The sequence below is a fragment of the Moschus berezovskii genome, chromosome 26, assembly GCF_049115385.1.
Source record: "Moschus berezovskii isolate FMDL1 chromosome 26, NW_MosBer_1.0, whole genome shotgun sequence".
In the NCBI taxonomy this organism is placed as follows: domain Eukaryota; kingdom Metazoa; phylum Chordata; class Mammalia; order Artiodactyla; family Moschidae; genus Moschus; species Moschus berezovskii.
In genome coordinates this window covers 20805444-20823190 of record NC_142485.1, presented here as the reverse complement: position 1 = coordinate 20823190, position 17747 = coordinate 20805444, and the positions used below count along the sequence as shown (strand labels likewise).

At 47.4% G+C, this 17747-nt stretch overlaps 2 protein-coding genes across 3 annotated transcripts in view; one reads left to right on the top strand and one right to left on the bottom strand.

Annotated features, from left to right (window-relative positions):
* Positions 1 to 5047, bottom strand: part of PRAG1 (PEAK1 related, kinase-activating pseudokinase 1) — a 48906-nt gene extending 43859 nt beyond the window's left edge. For both annotated transcript variants that reach the window (XM_055416527.2, XM_055416529.2), the window contains exon 1: positions 4903 to 5047. The gene's annotated coding sequence lies outside the window, so the exon portion shown is untranslated. The remainder of the gene's footprint in view (positions 1 to 4902) is intronic.
* On the top strand, positions 262 to 15040 carry LOC129549359 (uncharacterized). The gene is made up of 5 exons (XM_088832667.1): positions 262 to 289; positions 4324 to 4578; positions 4694 to 5365; positions 13200 to 13298; positions 14752 to 15040. Exons 1-4 carry the CDS (start codon positions 262 to 264, stop codon positions 13280 to 13282), a joined length of 1038 nt encoding a protein of 345 aa, XP_088688793.1. The 3' UTR covers positions 13283 to 13298; positions 14752 to 15040.
* The last annotated feature ends 2707 nt before the right edge of the window (positions 15041 to 17747 follow it).

The window sequence follows — 17747 nt, the reverse complement described above, 5'->3', positions numbered from 1 at the left end:
CCCTGCCAGAGGATCCCTTAGTGTATTCTCAGTCCTGTCCGACTCTTGGTGACCCCATAAACTGTAGCCCGCAAGGCTCCTCTGTCCATGGGATTTTGCAGGCAAGAATACTGGGGTGGGTTGCCACTTCCTATTCCAGGGGATCTTCTCCACCCAGGGATCAAATGCCCGTTTCCTGTGTCTCCTGCATTGCAGGCGGATTCTTTAACCGTTGAGCCCCTTGGGGAAGATGGGGCATGATCAGAGTCTGATGATATGACTATGAAGCAGAAGGGGAAGAAGAAAAGAGGTGAAGATGACCTTTCTATTTATTCCAAGGCCTTCACCCACTTATCATGAGGCTCTTAATCCCTTTCTAGTGGGGTGGCCTTAAAAAGCTGTAAAATCTAAACACAGCTCTCTTGCATGTGTGGGTGTGTGTGTGTGAGTTGCTCAGCTGTGTCTAACTCTTTGTGACTCCATGGACTATAGCCCACCAGGCTCCTCTGTCCATGGGATTCTTTAGACAAGAATACTGGAGTGGGATGCCATTTTCTTCTCCAGGGGATCTTCCTGACCCAGGGATTGAACCTGGGTCTCCCACATTGCAGGAAGATTCTGTACCACTTGAGCCACCAGGGAAGCCCCTGATGCATGAGTAGAAAGTGTAAAAGATACTTCAGTCCCCTAAAATTCTGAGCACCTGGAGGTTCTGGGGGTAGTTCACAGGAAGAAATCACACAGAGCTGGAGATGAGAAGCTTGTGGCTGATCTGTGCATCCCTTGCTGCTATGGGGTCTAGAGCCTGGGACTTGGCCCCAGAGAAATGAGAACTTCCAAACAGGAATCGTGGCTTCTGGAGAATAAGCCACAATTTTTAACTGAGAATGATATGAGAGGGGAGGCAAGCCTGGGCTCTGAGATCAGCATTGCAACCCAAATAAGGATTTGGAGACAGAAGGGGTGAGAAAATGGAGAGGGGTGGTCTCAGCTGCTCCCCAGGGGGTCCCGGTTGGGAGGTCTGGGATCTTGGGAATTCTCCAACCCCTCTACTTAATATGCCTTATTCAGCCCAGGGCTTAGTGAGATCAATAGACCTAGAGCTTCAGGCCTGGGGGAAACAGAGAGATTCATGGTCATGTCAGCCCTGTGGTCTAGGTCTGGATAGACTGTACTAGAAGTAGTTGTACGGTAGACTCTACTAGAAGAGTCACTGCTCACAATGATTTTCCCTATGAGAACCCTAAAGAATCCCAAAGGAAATCAGTCCTGAATATTCATTGGATGGACTGACGCTGAAGCTGAAGCTCCAATACTTGGGCCACCTGATACAAAGAGCCGACTCACTAGAAAAGACCCTGATGCTGGGAAAGATTGAAGGCAGGAGGAGAAGGGGATGACAGAGGACGAGATGGTTGGATGGCATCACCGACTCAATGGACATGAGTTTGAGCAAGTGGGAGTTGGTGATGGACAGGGAAGCCTGGTGTGCTGCAGTCCACGGGGTCGCAAAGAGTCGGACAAGACTGAACAATAACGAGAACCCTGGAGGGGAGGCAGTCAGCTCGCTGAAAGAGTTTATTTCCTCTGAGAGTAAAACTGAAGGCGGAGAGTTTGCACCACAGAATTCACTCAGTAAATTCACCACTGAGGGGGGAAAACTCAAAGGATTGCAGACTTTAACCAGTTCACCCCGAATAAGACCCACCAGGTAGCTGTCACCTCCATTTTACAGATGGGAAAACAAAGCCAAGAACATAACTGAGGCATGTCCATAGGCGCAGAGCGCTCAGGGGCTCCTCAGAGAGAAGCCAACTTTGCCGGCAGCCCCTCACATCCTCACCTCACACCACTGCGTCGCTTGCCATTATCTGTTTACTGCTTTTTGCACTCCTTACCTCACTTAAATGAACTGACTTCCTCAGAAGGACTGTGTTCAGGAGAAAATCATCCTGAAGAATCTACAGTGAACAGACTCATTAAACAGAGAGGGTTTGGCCCCAGGGTCTGCTTTCCGCTTTCCTCCCGTGAGAACTGGCTCTGAGGTTGCTGCTTTTCCTACCATCAACAGGACTAACCAGGTGGAATGAGCCAGGAGCCCCAAAGATCATTCCAGAATCTCTGTGGGAAGAGCTCTCTTTCTGGTCTCCCACACTCGCAGACGGGGGTGCCTATTCAATGAGAGCTGAAGCTACACTGGGCCTCTTTTTCCCTCCAAAGTTAACCAGGAAGCCCACTGCATCTTTAAGCTAAATGAACTCTCTGAAATAAAGACAAGTATCTGTCTTTCGTGACCGTTGTTAGGATCTTCTGCATCAAGATGATTACAAGTTGGGTTCTTCTTCTCCTATAAATATACCCAAGTGGCAGGTTTGTTCCTTGCCAAGTTGCCCAGAAGAGGTCACTAAGCTTCAACAGGCAGAGGATGAAAGCAAAGGTTTTTCTTTCTCTCACAATCCCACGCCAGGGAGGACTTTGGAAAGAGGAAAAAGTAGAGGAGGTATTCTGTTGTTCAATAACGCAAAGCTCCATACCCTTGCCCTGAGGCAGGGAGAGGTCCTTTCCTGGGAATCCTGGCCCCCTCTACTGCAGGCAGAGGCTTCCGCACCCCAGACAGGATGAGGGGAGAGAGCTTGGGAATCGGGTCTGAGTGGGCTCACCTCCTTCCTGCAGCTCCTCACGGGGCTGGGCTGTCTGAGGAGTGAGGCATCCAGAGGGGGGCAAAGAAAGCCACATGGGGTGGCCACACCTCATTTCCTGCTCAGATAACCAAACCAAATGTGTCATGGTTGCTTGGTGCCAAAGGTCCCCTCCTGTGAGCAGATGGCCCACTCCAGCCCTGGGACTTCTGGTTGGATTACCAACATTCAGGAAGCTTCCTTCAGAACTCACCAGTTCCTGAACACCCTCCTCGCTCCCATCCTCAGATCTGAAATTCTCCGACGGTGGGTACAACTTTACGCCAACCACTCAGAGACTGGAAAACGTTTTTCAGGGAAAAAGAATGAAGATGGGCACAGAATGAAATGAAGCCCTGGGCTCCTACCATCACTGACTCACTACACGTCCTGTTAAAACTGGTTCCTCAGTCACAGCAAACAGAATTTATCACTACATCAAGCCAGAAAGGATTCTCTCTGTCTAGAGAGGTTCTGGGCTTGGAACTATCTATTTATTTTCAGTCAAAAGACAGTGGAAAAACTCAAGTGGCACTCACCAAGCATGAGCATTGCCTGCCTTGCGGAGCCAGCTCTCCACCGCCTGGGAATGGCACCTTCCCAGCCCACATTCCTTACCTCCGAGGGCAGGCAGCCCTCAGAATCATGCAAATTCCCCCATTTCAGTGGGAGGCAGCAGTGTAAGATTAGAAAAAGATCTCAGCATTCTTTCTGATCCAAGTCATGATAAAATATCTTTGCCTCTGCAAACTTCTGTGCCAGAGCTGTGGCTAAAACGTGCAAGACCAAAGCTGTCAGATACACACCCACCTCATAGCAAAAAGAATCCAAACAATGGTGACCAGATCCACAAAATCAAACCTCTGGGCTCCAAATGCCCTTCACACTGGCACTGAAAGTTGCTCATGCCTTACCCTGAAGTGACAGAATTCCAGAAAACAGTCATCTAAAAAAATTTATCTATTTTTTACAATTAAATACATTTAAATACAATTAAATGTGTGCAAAAGAGGTATATTTATGGAAATTTGTCTGGATTTCAACTCTCTATTGACAGGGGTTGCCCAGGCAGAAAGTAACGGCCTTACCTCCTGCCACCCCCAACACCCACAGCACAGAGGGTAAGTCATGCAACTCGCCCAACTTTTTATTTTCTTTTTTCCTTCTCCAGCGCTACATAATCTAATCTCAGCAGCAGGTATGTGGTTTTTGTGGGTTAGACCCACTACAAACTAAATCAGTAAGGAAGATACCCGCATTCCACAAGACCCCAAGATAGAGAAATAACCGCAGAATTCCCCAGTGCTTCCTGTCAAATTTCCGGCTCAAAAGGGGAAGGGGTTTTTCAGGCCAGGGATCAATAGGGCCTTCCCAACCTGACTCTGGGCTGGATGCCCTGCAAAACTCCTCCCTCCTAGACCTTTGGGCTTTCTGTGGGCTCTGCAAAGCCATGTGCTCGCTGGCTGAGCTTCACCTGAGAGAAATACACATTCAGCCGGCCCTGCCTCCTTGCGTTCTGACGACCGGAAAGTGGAGAGATTCTATTTTCTGTGTGTGTGTGATTCTATTTTGTGTGTGTGTGTGTGGCGGGGGAGGAGGAGGCAACACAAGCAAAGCTTAACAACGTGCCCACGGTAGCCTCTCAGAGGGCTCCGCCACCGCTCAGGAAGAAGGTATCGTCTAGCTCCCCCTGGAGACCCCCAGGCTGGCATCCAACTGCGGGCTGCCGAAGAGGCAGCTACTAACCTGGCGTCCCAAAGCATCGCGCCCGGGGTCCCGTTCCGAGCCGCCGAGCGGTCTCTCCCTGTTCCTGTGACAATCCTGCGGCCGCGGAACCGCAGTCTCCACAATAGCAATCCCCAAAGCGCTCCGGTCTCCTGCCCCGAATCCAGCAGCCAGACCAGCGAGACCAGGGCAGTCGGTTCCGCTGCCGGAACTCGAGGAAAGTTTCCCCTTCCGAAAGAGCGCGATTCTCGAATGAATCGAAAACATACCTCTGGCTCCGCGGTCCTCCCCCACCCGCCTCCACCCCCCAGCCCGGGCTCGGCGCTTCCACCTCGGGCGCAACCCGGGGCGCACGCGGTCCGGACGCTCCCCCCTCCTCCAGCGACCGCCTGTCACCCCCGGGGGACGCCGACGGGGTCGCCTGCTCCGAAATCGCCGCGCTCCCCCGGAGCTCCCCTCTGCGGCCGCGTCGGCCAGACAAAAAAAGAGGCCGACTTGCGAGAAGGCGCCGCGGGCTCACCTCGGGGCCGCGCTCCCCCGGCCTCGCCGCGGGTCTCCGCGCCGCCAGCTGCCCCGCCGGGCGCCTCGGAGCATTGTTTGCAGAGTGTGCGCGCGGTGCGTGCCCGGCCGCGGGCGGCGTCTTCTGCCCGGGCCCGGCGGCCGGGTGGCAGCTGCGAGCGCGGCTCCGCCCCCTCCCGCCTCCGGTGGCGCCGCCCGCCCGGCCCCGCCGCACCTCCGCGGTCCCGGCCGCCGCCCCGCGCCCCCAGCCGGCGGGCTCGCTCCCCGGCCCCCGACGCCTCCGGCGGTCCCCGCCCCGCCCCTGCCTCCCGCTCCCGACCGAGGCTCCGCCCCCAGCCCGAGACTTTGCCCGTCCGACCCCGGAGTGAGCGCCTCTGCACCCTTCTCCAAGGAGGGCCCCGCGGGGCTCTGCAGGGGCGAGTTTCCGTGTCTGCAGCCTTCCCTTTCCCGTAATGTGCGCCTAGGTATGTAGGTGTCCTGCATCCCTTCGTCCAGCCCGCCCTGCGAGACCCGGAGAGGACGAGGGAGAGGCGGTGGAGGGTACAGCCCCAGATCTGGGGGTGCACAGGGGAATGATGAGATCAGGAACCCAGACGCGTCCCGAAAGTTGCGTGGGCCCCGAAATTGTCAGTGACTTGTTGCGGGTAGTAGGAGGCTGACGCACCACCCAGCCTGACTGGGAGTCCTCAGTCCCTCGACTGAGGCCTCAGGCACCTGGCGTAACCCCTTGAACTTCAGTTTTCTGAAAGTGGAAGGCAAGGGTTGTCGGAAGAGCTGGTCTTCTTCCAAGCTCGGAGAGCAAGGGCTTCTGTAGGCCAGGATTACACCTGTGTTTACACCGTTTCCGGTAAGTGACTCATTCACCGAGATAGAATGAGTTCGAGATAGTCCTCGGGCTAGAAATCGTTTAACAGAGAGTATGACAGCCTAGGACCCAGTCAGCCCTCTCCCTTCCTCCTGCCGCCTGCAACAGGCTTGAACCTTGACCTGGGTGTTTCTTCAGGGAAACAGCATCCAGGTCACCACCTGGTGCCTGCCTGGTAGGGAGAAATTGGGGAAGGGAATAGGAAGAAAAGACCTCGAAGAACACCTGTGGCTTTCTGGGTGCACCTTCCTCCTCCCCAGAGAGGCAGTGAGTCCAGTAACGCCAGCAGGTCCTCCTCCTCCAGGGAGCCCATCAGGATTCGCCTGTGGGCCTCCACCCAGCCAAGAGGAGGAGGCTGGTTCTCCTTGAGATTCCTGGGCTCACCTAGTGATCTGGCATTGACATGGCAGGACTGGGCAGGTGGGGTGAGGGTGGGGAGAAGACATGTATTTGAGATTTGGCTTCTGTGTGAGAAATGGAGAATGTTAGCAGGGATATTAAAAATAAATAAACAAAACCTTCCTTTGCTCCAACGTCACTAATTTCTGAGTATGAACAGAACTGGGAGGTTAAGGTTTAGTGAAGTAGAACTAACATTTGTCAAATACCTACCCTATGCCAAGCAACCCCATGAGAGGGACATCATCCCCATTTCACAGAGAAGACAGGTGCACAGGACCCATGGGCTGGCAGGTCTTGGTCCTGGGATTGGAACCAAGGGCAGTCTGGCTCCTCTGATGGGCAGTTCCACTCTGCCACACTACCCTCCCCTAGTACTGGTCATCCAGCTCTGTTTTTCTTTCTTCTCGAAATGATGGGAAACCATTTGAACAAACATGGAACTCCATCAGCAGTCAGCAAAATTGAAGGGTCAGCCCCACTTGTTTACAGAGAAACCAGGAGGGGAAGGTGTTGAAAAGCAGGTAAGGACAAAGTGGTGGTCGCTGGAGAAATATAAAAATGACATCAGGAGGTGCTTGCAGTTCTGTTAGAAGGTGTGCTTGTGTGCATGCTCAGTCGTGTCCGACTCTGCAACCCCATGGACTACAGCCCACCAGGCTCCTCAGCCCATGGGATTTTTGTGGGTTAGACCCATTATAAGACCCACTTTCCCAGACAAGAATACTGGAGTGGATTGCCATTTTCTACTCCAGGGGACCTTCCCCACCCAGTGATCAAACTTGCATCTCTTGAATCTCCTACATTGGCAGGTGGATTCTTTACCAGTGTGCCATCTGGGAAGCTTCCATTCCGTTAAAATGGAAGAGGGAAAAGCCCTGTGTTTGAGAAGTTCCTAGTCCCATGGGTTGGATATTTCCTCTGTAATGTAAAGGTTTTACCTTCTTCCTCTATAAAGCCCCATTGAGGACACCCACCCCAAGAAGGGAGCACACAGGAGGACCTCTTGTTCCCCCTTTTTTCCTTCTCTTTACTTAATTTGTCTCTAGTATATTAACAGGTTAAAATATGTAATTATAAGAAGTAAAGTCTTCCCTGATAGCTCAGTTGGTAAAGAATCACCTGCAATGCAGGAGATCCTGGTTCGATTCCTGGATCAGGAAGATCTGTTGGCAAAGGGATAGGCTACCCACTCCCATATTCTTGGGCTTCACTTATGGCTCAGCTGGCAAAGAATTCGCCTGCAATGTGGAAAACCTGGGTTTGATCCCTGGGTTGGGAGATCCCCTGGAGAGGGAAACGGTTACCTACTCCAGTATTCTGACCTGGAAAATTCCATGGACTGTATAATCCATGGGGTTGCAAAGAGTTGGACATGACTGTTTCACTTCACTGCGAAGGCTATATAGTATGGCAGAATTGGCAGTTCTGTGGCATGGGACAGCAGTTGAAGGATTAATTCAGTCTTTCTGCAAAATAAACTATTTTCAAGCTTCTTGTTGTGCTCACACGAAGTAAATGCTGTAGTTGCTGATGTATAATGTGCATCTTTTAATGCCAGTGACATGGCCTTAAAGCTGGCTTCTTCTAGCCTAATGAAAAGAATTTTAAAAAATACTTCAAGAGTTGCTTAGATCCACACAAAATACCCATTCTCTTAGGCAATGCTTCACCAGTAACTGTTAAGTATATTATCTCCTTGGTGAAGCTCGGGTAAGCTCATGCATTTTAATAAACAATTCTTGCTTGAACTTCCAAACTGCGCTCTGCAATGCAGTAGAATTTGTGTATACTCAGCATTTTGCTTCTAGCTACTTATCAGTTCATTTTCACGACATTTTTAACTGCAGGTTTGGCTTCCCTGATACACATCAGACCTCAAAGAAGAGGGGTTCCCTTTAGGGCTTTCATCCTGGAGCACCAGCCTGCACAAGAGAGCAGTTTAATTTGGGGAAATTACGACAAAGGCTGGGGCAGGTGGTGTGCTTTGGGGTGGATAAGGTAAAGTAATTTGGAATTAGAAAGGTGAGAAGGTAAGATGAGGAAGTGCACATCATTAAATTATTTAGAGAAAAAATGCTAGCAGCAGTACTGGAGGGGTTAGTGTCAAGATTGGACCAAAGTAATCCAAACCTGTACCTCCCCACCCGGAGAAGTAACCTCAAATAATAGAAACATCTACTGAGTGCCTTCTCCTTATGTAGCCTAGGATGAGGGCATATAGGGGAAAAAAGAAAGATGAAAGAGATACAAATATAAGCTCTACGAGAGGAAGATAAGCTAGGGGTGGTGAGAATTCAAAGGAAGAAAAGACAAAAACACGAAGTGGCTTCAGGGAGGAAGGGGCTTTGCAGGATAAGGATTCCAATTTGTGAACACTGGGGACTTTCCAGACCGAGAGAATGGTATCTGCAAAGGAATGGACGTGGGCGAGGCAGAAGACTTTGAGAGATTTCTTATCCAATTTGACTGGAACATAATTATTGGACACAAGCCTGGAGATGGCGTGGGGCACTGGACAGGAAAGACTCGTTTTTCAAGTAAACCAGCGGGAGAGGATTGACATTTCTGAACAGCTGAATGACGCTCTCCAAGTTAATTTTTCATTAGCTCTATCTGGTTCTTATATCTCAAGTGGATAAGAAAGTGGAAGAAGAAATTGGAGACAAGGAGACAGGCTTAGAGTGTCTAACCCTGGTCCAGGTGGGAGGTCAGGACTTGATAACGTATGTGGCAGGGGGAATGGAAAGTGTGGATGTTGGATGGATGGTTTGGAAAGGGAGATAAGGGGACTGGATGCTTCCTGATTAGTGCTGTGGCTGAGGGAGAGGAGGGAAATCAAAGAAAACCAACAGAACTTCTGCCTCAAGAGACTGGTAGAAGGTTGGTTTAATTAGTACAAATAAGGAAGTCAAAGGACTTCATTTGTGGTCTCTGGAGTCTGAAGCGTGGGATAGCCATCTGGTGAATGAAGTTCTCCTGGTAGAGTGGTATCTGGAGCCACAGGAGAAATGAAAGAGCTGGAGGGGCATGGCGAGGAAGGAGCAAAGATGATTCAAAGAGGGGAAAGATTGGAAACATGGTGGTCTAGGGGAGGCCATGAAACATAGGAACTCTCTTCCAGACCGTGTGTAACCCAGAGCCATGTGAAGAGAGGTCTCTTAGAGGGAAGGGAGAAGCATTATCAGGAGAATTCCAAGTTTCTGCTAATTGCACAAGGTAGGGTATTGCACATGGGGCATTGCGTTGCATATTTGAGACCAGCTTAAACTCTTCATTACTTTTCTTCTAACAGCAGAGGTTTCCAGCAGACCCCATGGAAGAAGTAAATCAGATGGGAGCACAAATGGAATGGGAAAGATAGGGGTGCAGGGAGAGAAAAGGTGAATTTAAAAAGGGGAGAAGGGTGATGGCTGGTGAGACAGGATGAAATTCCTGAAAGCCATGGGCTGTGCTGGGTCTGCCTGGGAGGCAGCGGGAGTCCCCAAGCCCTCATGGAGGGGACTGCGAGTGCAAGGAGAGAAGGGAAACAGGTCTTTTGAAAATCTGCTGTGAGGAGCCCTTCTGGGTTCTCTCTGTCCCTCTGCTAGAAGATGATACCCTCTGCAAGCCAGTTAAAGTTCACTCTGGCAAGGGAACACGGTCCCACACCTGTCTCTCTTTCCTCCTGAGTGATACTCAGGTCTTTCAATTGCTAACCTGAAATTCTCTCTTCCTTCTTGAAGGTGTGGAAACTCAAGTAATCTGATGGGTTAATCCCCGTCCTGTGATTATGGAATCACATCCTTGTATCCCAACTTTTTAAAAAGCCATTCCTAACATCCCGTTCTTCCCTGTCTTTAGTCCTAGGAAGCACTCCTCAGGATAAACCATGTTAACTGATTTACAGTATTTTATCCCAAGCACTGAATAGATCCTCTCCCTCCCCAGACTGAAGGCATTTGTTTAAATGACTGCAGATGTCAGAATCTCAACCCACACGGGACTGAGAGTCAAGGGCTCAGGATTGTTACATTTCTTTGTGCTCAAGTTCTGTAGAACTCAGATGACAGGTGTTGAAGAAGGAAAACACTTTCCCCTCCTTTTATAATATAATTACAGTTAGATGTGCATTCAGTAACAGATACCATATTTTAAACCTCATTTTTTCCCCACTTGTTACTGTTATGAGTTGAACTTTTTCCCATACTGCCCACTCCCCCAAAAGATATGTTGAAATCTTCACCCCCAGTACTTCAGATGTGACCTTATTTGGAAGTAGGATCTTTACAGACGTGACCAAATTTAAATGAAGTCATTAGGGTGGGTCCTGATGGCATCACTGACTCAATGGACAGGAGTTTGAGCAAGCCCTGGGAGATGGTGAAGGACCGGGAAGCCAGGTGCAGCTGCAATCCAAGGGGTTGCAAAGAGTCGGACATGACTGCGCAACTGAAAAACAACCGCCCAAGCTGACTGGTGTCCTTATAAAAGGCGGAAATTTGGATCAAAAGACAGACTCACAGAGGGAAGACAGTGTGAAGACACGATGGGAAAAAGGCCATGTAAGTCAAGTGATGCATTTACTAGTCGAGGCAGGCCAAGGATTGCCAGTGCATGCCAGGAATTGGAAGACAGGAGGGAAAGATCCTTCCCTGGAGCTGTCAGAGAGAGCATGTTCCCTGCAATGCCTGCTTTGGGACTTACAGCCTCCAGCACTGTGAGACAATATATTTCTGTTGTTTTAAGCTACCCAGTTTTTGGTACAGCCAGCCTTCTGTTTCCAGGACTTTCTATCTGCAGTTTGGTTAAATCCAAGGATGTAAAACCTAGGGATACAGAGGGCCAAATGTACTCGTTGAACTATGTCATTTTATAAGGGACTTGAGCATCCATGGGTTTGAGTATGTGGGGCACTCCTGGAACCAGCCCTGCTAAGAATGACTGTACTTTATTAGAGCAGCCCTAGGAAATTAATACAGTTCCTAAGATAAACATGTTCCAGTGAGTAATACACACCACCACTTCCAGACAGATGATCAAGATTTTAAAAAATCAACTCAAAAGAAACATGACCTCAGAGGCATATTAATTAATGTCCACCATGCATGTTACGCCGGGCAGTTCAGGGAATAAGACCATAGTGTCGCTTCGTTCAGCTCGCTTTAGGAAGAGAAAGGGTCATTCTTTCATCTGTTGCTTCCTGTTTCTCCAATTTTAGGGTCCACATTTAGGGGAAAGTCCCAGTTCCTTGAGTTTGCATATGCATGGTTGAGAAACTCTTCAGCTCCGCACCCAGGCGGTGTAAACTAAGTATCTCAAAGCCAACAAAGGATTGTTGTGGGTCCATAGATACCTCCATAAATGCCATTAATGGACATTAGAAGTCACCTTGGTCTCATCTTCTCTGACAAGTGGGACCCTGAGGCCCTAAATGACCAACATAACTTGCCAGAGGTCTCATAGAATGTTTTATAACCCTTCTTCTAAGCTTTAAAAATTGTTTAGTTTTAACATGAACTCAGCTGTGAGTTAAGGATGTGAAAATGAGAACTATTTGAAGAATTAATTCATCCCGCCCACTGCTTGACTTTCTGACTGAGCTGGGGTCAGAGTTGAAAAGCAGAATATTTTACATTGGGAAGGGTCACAAAATCAAAACAAACCCATTGGAAAGATTTGTTTAGTTGCCCTAAAGAAAACCTCCTAATGGCACATCCACTTTGGAAGACAGTAGACAGTTTCTTAAAACGTTAACTGTAAATTTGTCATAAGGCCCAGCAAATCCATTTCTAGATATCTACCCAAGAGCAATGAAAGTATGTCCACACAACAAATTGCACACCAATATTCATACAACATTATTCGTAATAGTTAACAGGTGGAAACAACCCAAATATCCATTAGCAGGTCAATGGATAAACAATAGGTGACATATCCATATTCAGTAAGAAAAAACAGTGAAATACCGATACATATGGCAACATGGATGGACTTCAGAAACATTATGCAAAGTGCTAAGTGAAAGAAGCCAGACACAAAAGAAGACTAAATTTATGATTCCAGATATATGGAATGTCCAGAGAGGGCAACTTTTCAGAGACAGAAAGTAGTGGTTGCCTATAGCAGAAAGTGGAAAAAGATTTAGAGTAAGGATGAACTGTACATGGGCAGGGAGGTGATCTTACTGACATGATGAAAATGGTCTAAAACTGGATTGTGATGATGACTGGACAACTTGATAAATTTACTAAAAAATACTGATTCACATGCTAAAAATGGTTGAAATTTATGCTCCGTAAATTATACTCAATAAAGCTGTTTATAAAAAGAGAAAGATGAAATAATATTTAGTCTTTAAAAGGAAGGAAATTCTGATTCATGCTGCCTCAAGGGCATTATTCCAAGTAAAGTAAGCCAGTCAACAAAGGACACTTGCTGTTTGATTTCACCTACACGAGGTACCTAGAGTAGTCAGATTCATAGGGACAGAAAGGAGAATGGCGGTTTCCAGGGCCTTTGGGAAGGGGGAGTGGGGAATTATTGTTTAATGGGTACAGTTTCAGTTTGGGAAGATGAAGAAGTTCTGGAGATGGATGGTGGTGTTGGTTGTACAGCAATGTGAGTGTACTTAATGCCACAGAATTGCACACTGAAAAAAAGTTAGCAGTCCATTTTATGTCATATAGATGTCATCACACATAGAGAGAGATCACCTGTGTCACTCTGAGAGAGCTGCCAGTGTGTGAAAGATGCAGCAGGTCTGAGAAACCTCATGTATCTTTAGGTCAATGAGCTTAGTCATTCAAAGGCCATCGGTTTTTAAACTCCCGTGGGAGATAGATGGATCCATAATTCTATAACATCACAGAAACTCCAGGCTGTTTGCTGCCAGATAAATCAGGGTTGAGAAAGCGTCACATGCTTTACCGTGGTTCAATAGCCCCATCACTGTGACTTTCTCCTCGTCTTCCCCAAGGCAGCTTCGGTTTCGGTTTTACTAGGTCACTAGGCTTCTGAGTGTCCGACCTCTGTACTGTTGTTGACTTTTACAGAAAGCCTTCTGCGGAACGTTACCTCTGAGACAAGTTGCCAAAACCCAACCATAAGGATGTCATCCCATGGACCATATCTTTGAGGTTTTTACTTACAAGGTAAGCCAGTGCTCTGAATCAAATTTTCCTGAGTATTTTTCAATGATAGGGGGAAGAAAAGGTGGGGAGGGGGTTTCCCATTTATTTAAAAAGAACATGACATTCGCCATCTAAACATGTTGAAAAAATGTTTCCTTTGCATATTCACCCCTGAAGTGACGTGGACTTGTCCCTTGTCCCTTTTCATTTTTTTTTTTTTCATTTTTCTTAGATTCTCATAGGAAATATATCACAAAAGGATCTCAGGACAATTTTTTGGGCACAGAGCATTTTACCAATAACCAGCTTTGGCGCTTTGCAGGAGTAAAATCCTGTTTTGATACAATGCAAGGGACTCTGAGGGGAGGTCTTATTTCTCTCCTTGGTATATATCACATGGTGAAACCAAGAAAAAAAAAAACCACGAAAAACTAACCTGCTTCCTCCTTTCAGGTTTCTGAGTGAATGCACTGAATCAAGAGACAGATGTTGCTTGATTTCTGCATGGGGTGGGGTGGGGTGATGTGGGGGGGCAAGTAAACCTTCCCATCTAGGGCCTTCAGGTTGCATGCAGCCTCCTTCTATTTCAGGTACAGAGTACGTAATTGACACAGAGTATCTGTCTATGCCGACCCTGCATCTTCTATAAACACTGACTCTCACTAGTAAATTACTTCTTCCCAAGTCATAATGTCACAGAATGAACATTCTCATTTTGCATCTCAGTCAAGTAGTGGGGGAAAGACTTGCCTAGGCAGACCAGTTAATAATCAAGTATAGAAGACTGGAGGGAAAAACAAAAATGACTTGTCTTCCAGATCCTCGGTATTAAAACTACCAGTTAGCATCGCATACAGTGTCACCAGTGCTGTACTTTGTGGGGTCAGGATGATCTGCGTGTGGATTTACATTCCTGACTGGGGCTGGCATATAAGAGTGGTGGCCGTGAGGCTCCTGGAGGGACACTGGTGGACTGCCCAGGGACCACAGAATGTAGCAGAGTCAACAAGCTTTGCAGTGACTAGTGACTGAGGGAAGGGGGACCCCATGGCTAAAAGAGACAGCAGAGCAAAAGTTTGAACTAGTTTTCTAGACAGCCCCAGGCCTCGTTAAGGAATCTTTAAGATAATAACTCTTTTGACTGGCTGTTGGTTTTTTTTCCCTTTTAGAAGCAGCAGTGGTGGTTGGCTGGGGGAGATGTGGAGAGAGCAGGGGAGGAAGGGGGTCAGAAGACACGTGATGGCGCTGATTACAAGTGGGCTTTGTGAGCCGTGGCCAGGGGACACCTGCAGCTCTCCCAGACATGCCTGCCCAGTAGGGGTGGTTTGAATGAGAAAACAGCTTCCAAAAAGATGTAACACAAGAGCATAAAAGGAAAAGAAAACTGTGCATTTGTGAGATGAGGGAATTGTACAGTTTTATCTCTGATTCTCCTTTAAATAAACCTTTTATTATCTCATATTCTCACCCATAGGTCAGGGCTCACCAGATGACGAGAGAGAGAGGACTCATTACCAGGGCTCCAAGCTGGTGTTTTGCTCAAAAAGGAATTTGCTTTCAAACAGACATGTATTCACTAATCTCTTTTCTTTAAAAAAATAAATAAATAAAACAAACACAAAATCTCTTCCAACTCAGCTGACTAAGTCTGAGTGGGGATGACAGCAGCATTCACTGGCGTGATCCCGCAGAGCAAGTGTCCAGAATGAAAATAAATGTGACTTTTCATATCAGGGCATAGTGTTGCTTTGTTCGTAATTCAATTAAAGAACAGGCATTACAATGCTTTTGTATGACAGAGAAGATAATAAAGAGATTTCACATCTTCCAGGCTGAAATTCAGCTAAACCTGTGCTTGACAGGTTGGAATCAGTTACCTTAAGAGAGCCAGAGCAGACAGTCCTTGGTGTCCAAAGAGCTATACTTTGGGGAGTGAGGAGAAGCAAAAGAAAAAAATCCCCGTGCCTTATATGGTCAACCAGTTTAGCCCAGATCTATTCCAGATGGTTATTTCTCATATTTGTTGACATTTTCCATAGCTAATTGAGCCTTGATAAATACCAATTGTGTGATCATATATGTGAGATATCACTCATCTGTCTGTCTATCTGTCTCTCCCTATTAAAATGCTCAGTCATCCAATAAGGTCATCCACTTAAAACTGATTTTAGCAGGACTTGGAAGGAATTAAGGTGTGATCATTGTTACTTTTGGAAAACCTTTCCTGACTGTGGAAGCTGTGTTGGATGTCCCTTCTTGGCTTCAATTTCCTTGTCTGTAAAACACAATTAGTGATATCTTCCCCAAAAGGCTGTTTTGAAAATTAAATAAGCTAAGTTATGTGAAATGCCTAGTTGAGAACCTGGTGTCTCAGTCCATTCAGGTTGCTATCACAAAGTACCATAGACCAGTGACTTGTAAATATTTCTCACTGTTCTGAAGACTGGGAAATCCATAAGCAAGACACCAGCAGATCCAGGGTCTGGTGAGAGCCCACTTCCTGGGTCATAGAAGTCTGTCTCTCTGCTGTAGCCTCACATGGTAGAAGGGGTAAAGGAGCTGTCTGGGGTTCTGTTTTATAAAGGCAATAATTCCTGCTCATGAGGGCTCCCCTTTCATGACCTAATCATCCCCTCAAAACCCCTATCTCCTGGTACTATCACTTTGTGGGTTAGGTTTTAATACACGAATTTTGGGGGGACCCAAACAATCAACCTATGGCAACTGGTATACACTCTTAGTAATTGATGGGTAATATTAGAGCATATACATGCATGTGTGTGAAGTTGCTTCAGTTGTATCCGACTCTTTGCAATCCTATGGACCACAAACCACTAGGCTCCTCTGTCCATGGGTTTCTCCAGGCAAGGATACTGGAGTGGGTTGCCATGCCCTTCTCCAGAGGATCTTCCCAACCCAGGGATCGAACCTGTGTCTCTTATGTCTCCCACATTGGCAGGCAGGTTCTTTACCACTAGCGCCACCTGGGAAGTCCATCAGAAGCTAAATCCATTCATTTATCCATTTGGCACTTTGTTTGAGGACACCCTCTATGCTAAACTCTAAGCAAGGCCTTGATGATGCAGCACTGAGCCAAACGGATCTGCTTCCTGACTTTCCGAATCAGACAGTATAAATGGAGGGGAGGTGGGGAGGTGATGACAGAGCCAAACAGGATCGTGCACTTATATTGTGACAGGGACTCCAAAGGGACAACGCTTCGTAAGTTCCCAGTGCAGGAAAATGCTATCATCTAGGAAGTAAAACAAATCTTCCTTTTGAATTGACATTGCTGAGTTTGCAAGGATAAATGTGGATGTGGGAGGTGGGACATGAGACAGAAGCAGGATGTGGGAAAGGATGTCTGTTCTGTTGTGGTTTAATTTCATACTCTTGGAGGAGCAAGAGATGTGCTGGTGTGAACTTAGCAGAGTAAGTTCCTCCAGTGCCTTTTCTGGCATCAGTTGCCATCCTCTGGTGTCTCAGGGATGGGTATGGAGGGAACACAGACAATGCAAGGGAGAGATGGTTTAGGGGTCTGTGGGGAAGCGACATGGGTGGGGATTATGGAGGCAAATAGGAAGGATCCAAGGTGATCGTGGAGTTAACACAAAGAGCCGCAGACTGAGAGGCAGTGGAGCTCCAGCTTGGCCCCCGCTAGTAGTCCTGGTTTACAGATGAGAAAACTGGACTTCAAGTCGATTGTGTATTTACCCAGGAAATAACACCTGGTAGGTGGTAAAGTGAAGTGAAAGTTGCTCAGTCATGTCCGGCTCTATGCGACCCCATGGACTGGAGCCCGTCAGGCTCCCCTGTCCCTGTGGTTTTCCAGGCAAGAGTACTGGAGTGGATAGCCATTCCATTCTCCAGATCTTCCCAGCCCAGGGATCGAAGCCTGGTCTCCCACACTGCAGGCAGATTCTTTACTGTCTGAGCCACTAAGACTTAGACTAAAATCCAGACCTTTTTATTCCAGGTCTCTTGCCTATACCACAAATGGAAGGATTTGAGAAAATAATTGTTGAGGTCCCTTCTGTATCTTAATTTCACTATTATGGATGATCCTCACAGTGCCTCTTTGATAATAAAGAGGAAAAGAAAGAAAAGAAGGAAAGATAAGGTAAATAAGGATGGAAGGAAGGAAAGAAAGAGAGAGAGAAGCAGTAAAGACACACAGAGATGGGAAAAAGTAAAAGAGAGAGGATAAAAGAAAAAAAAAGTCGTAAATTTTCTCTGAGACTTTTCTACTTTGGAGTATGTCCAACTGAATCATTTATAGAGCCGTTAAAATCCACATCAGAGCGCTCACCGGTTGAATATTCTATCTCCAGCCCTCTATCAGGGCACTCACTAGAAGAGAAGCTAGACGTCCCTGCTGTATTATCATAATGGTTATTCCAGCCAGTGCTTGATTATCGGTGCCAAATGCGGGGCAAGCCGTGGAGGCACAAAACCCTGAGAGAGTTCATC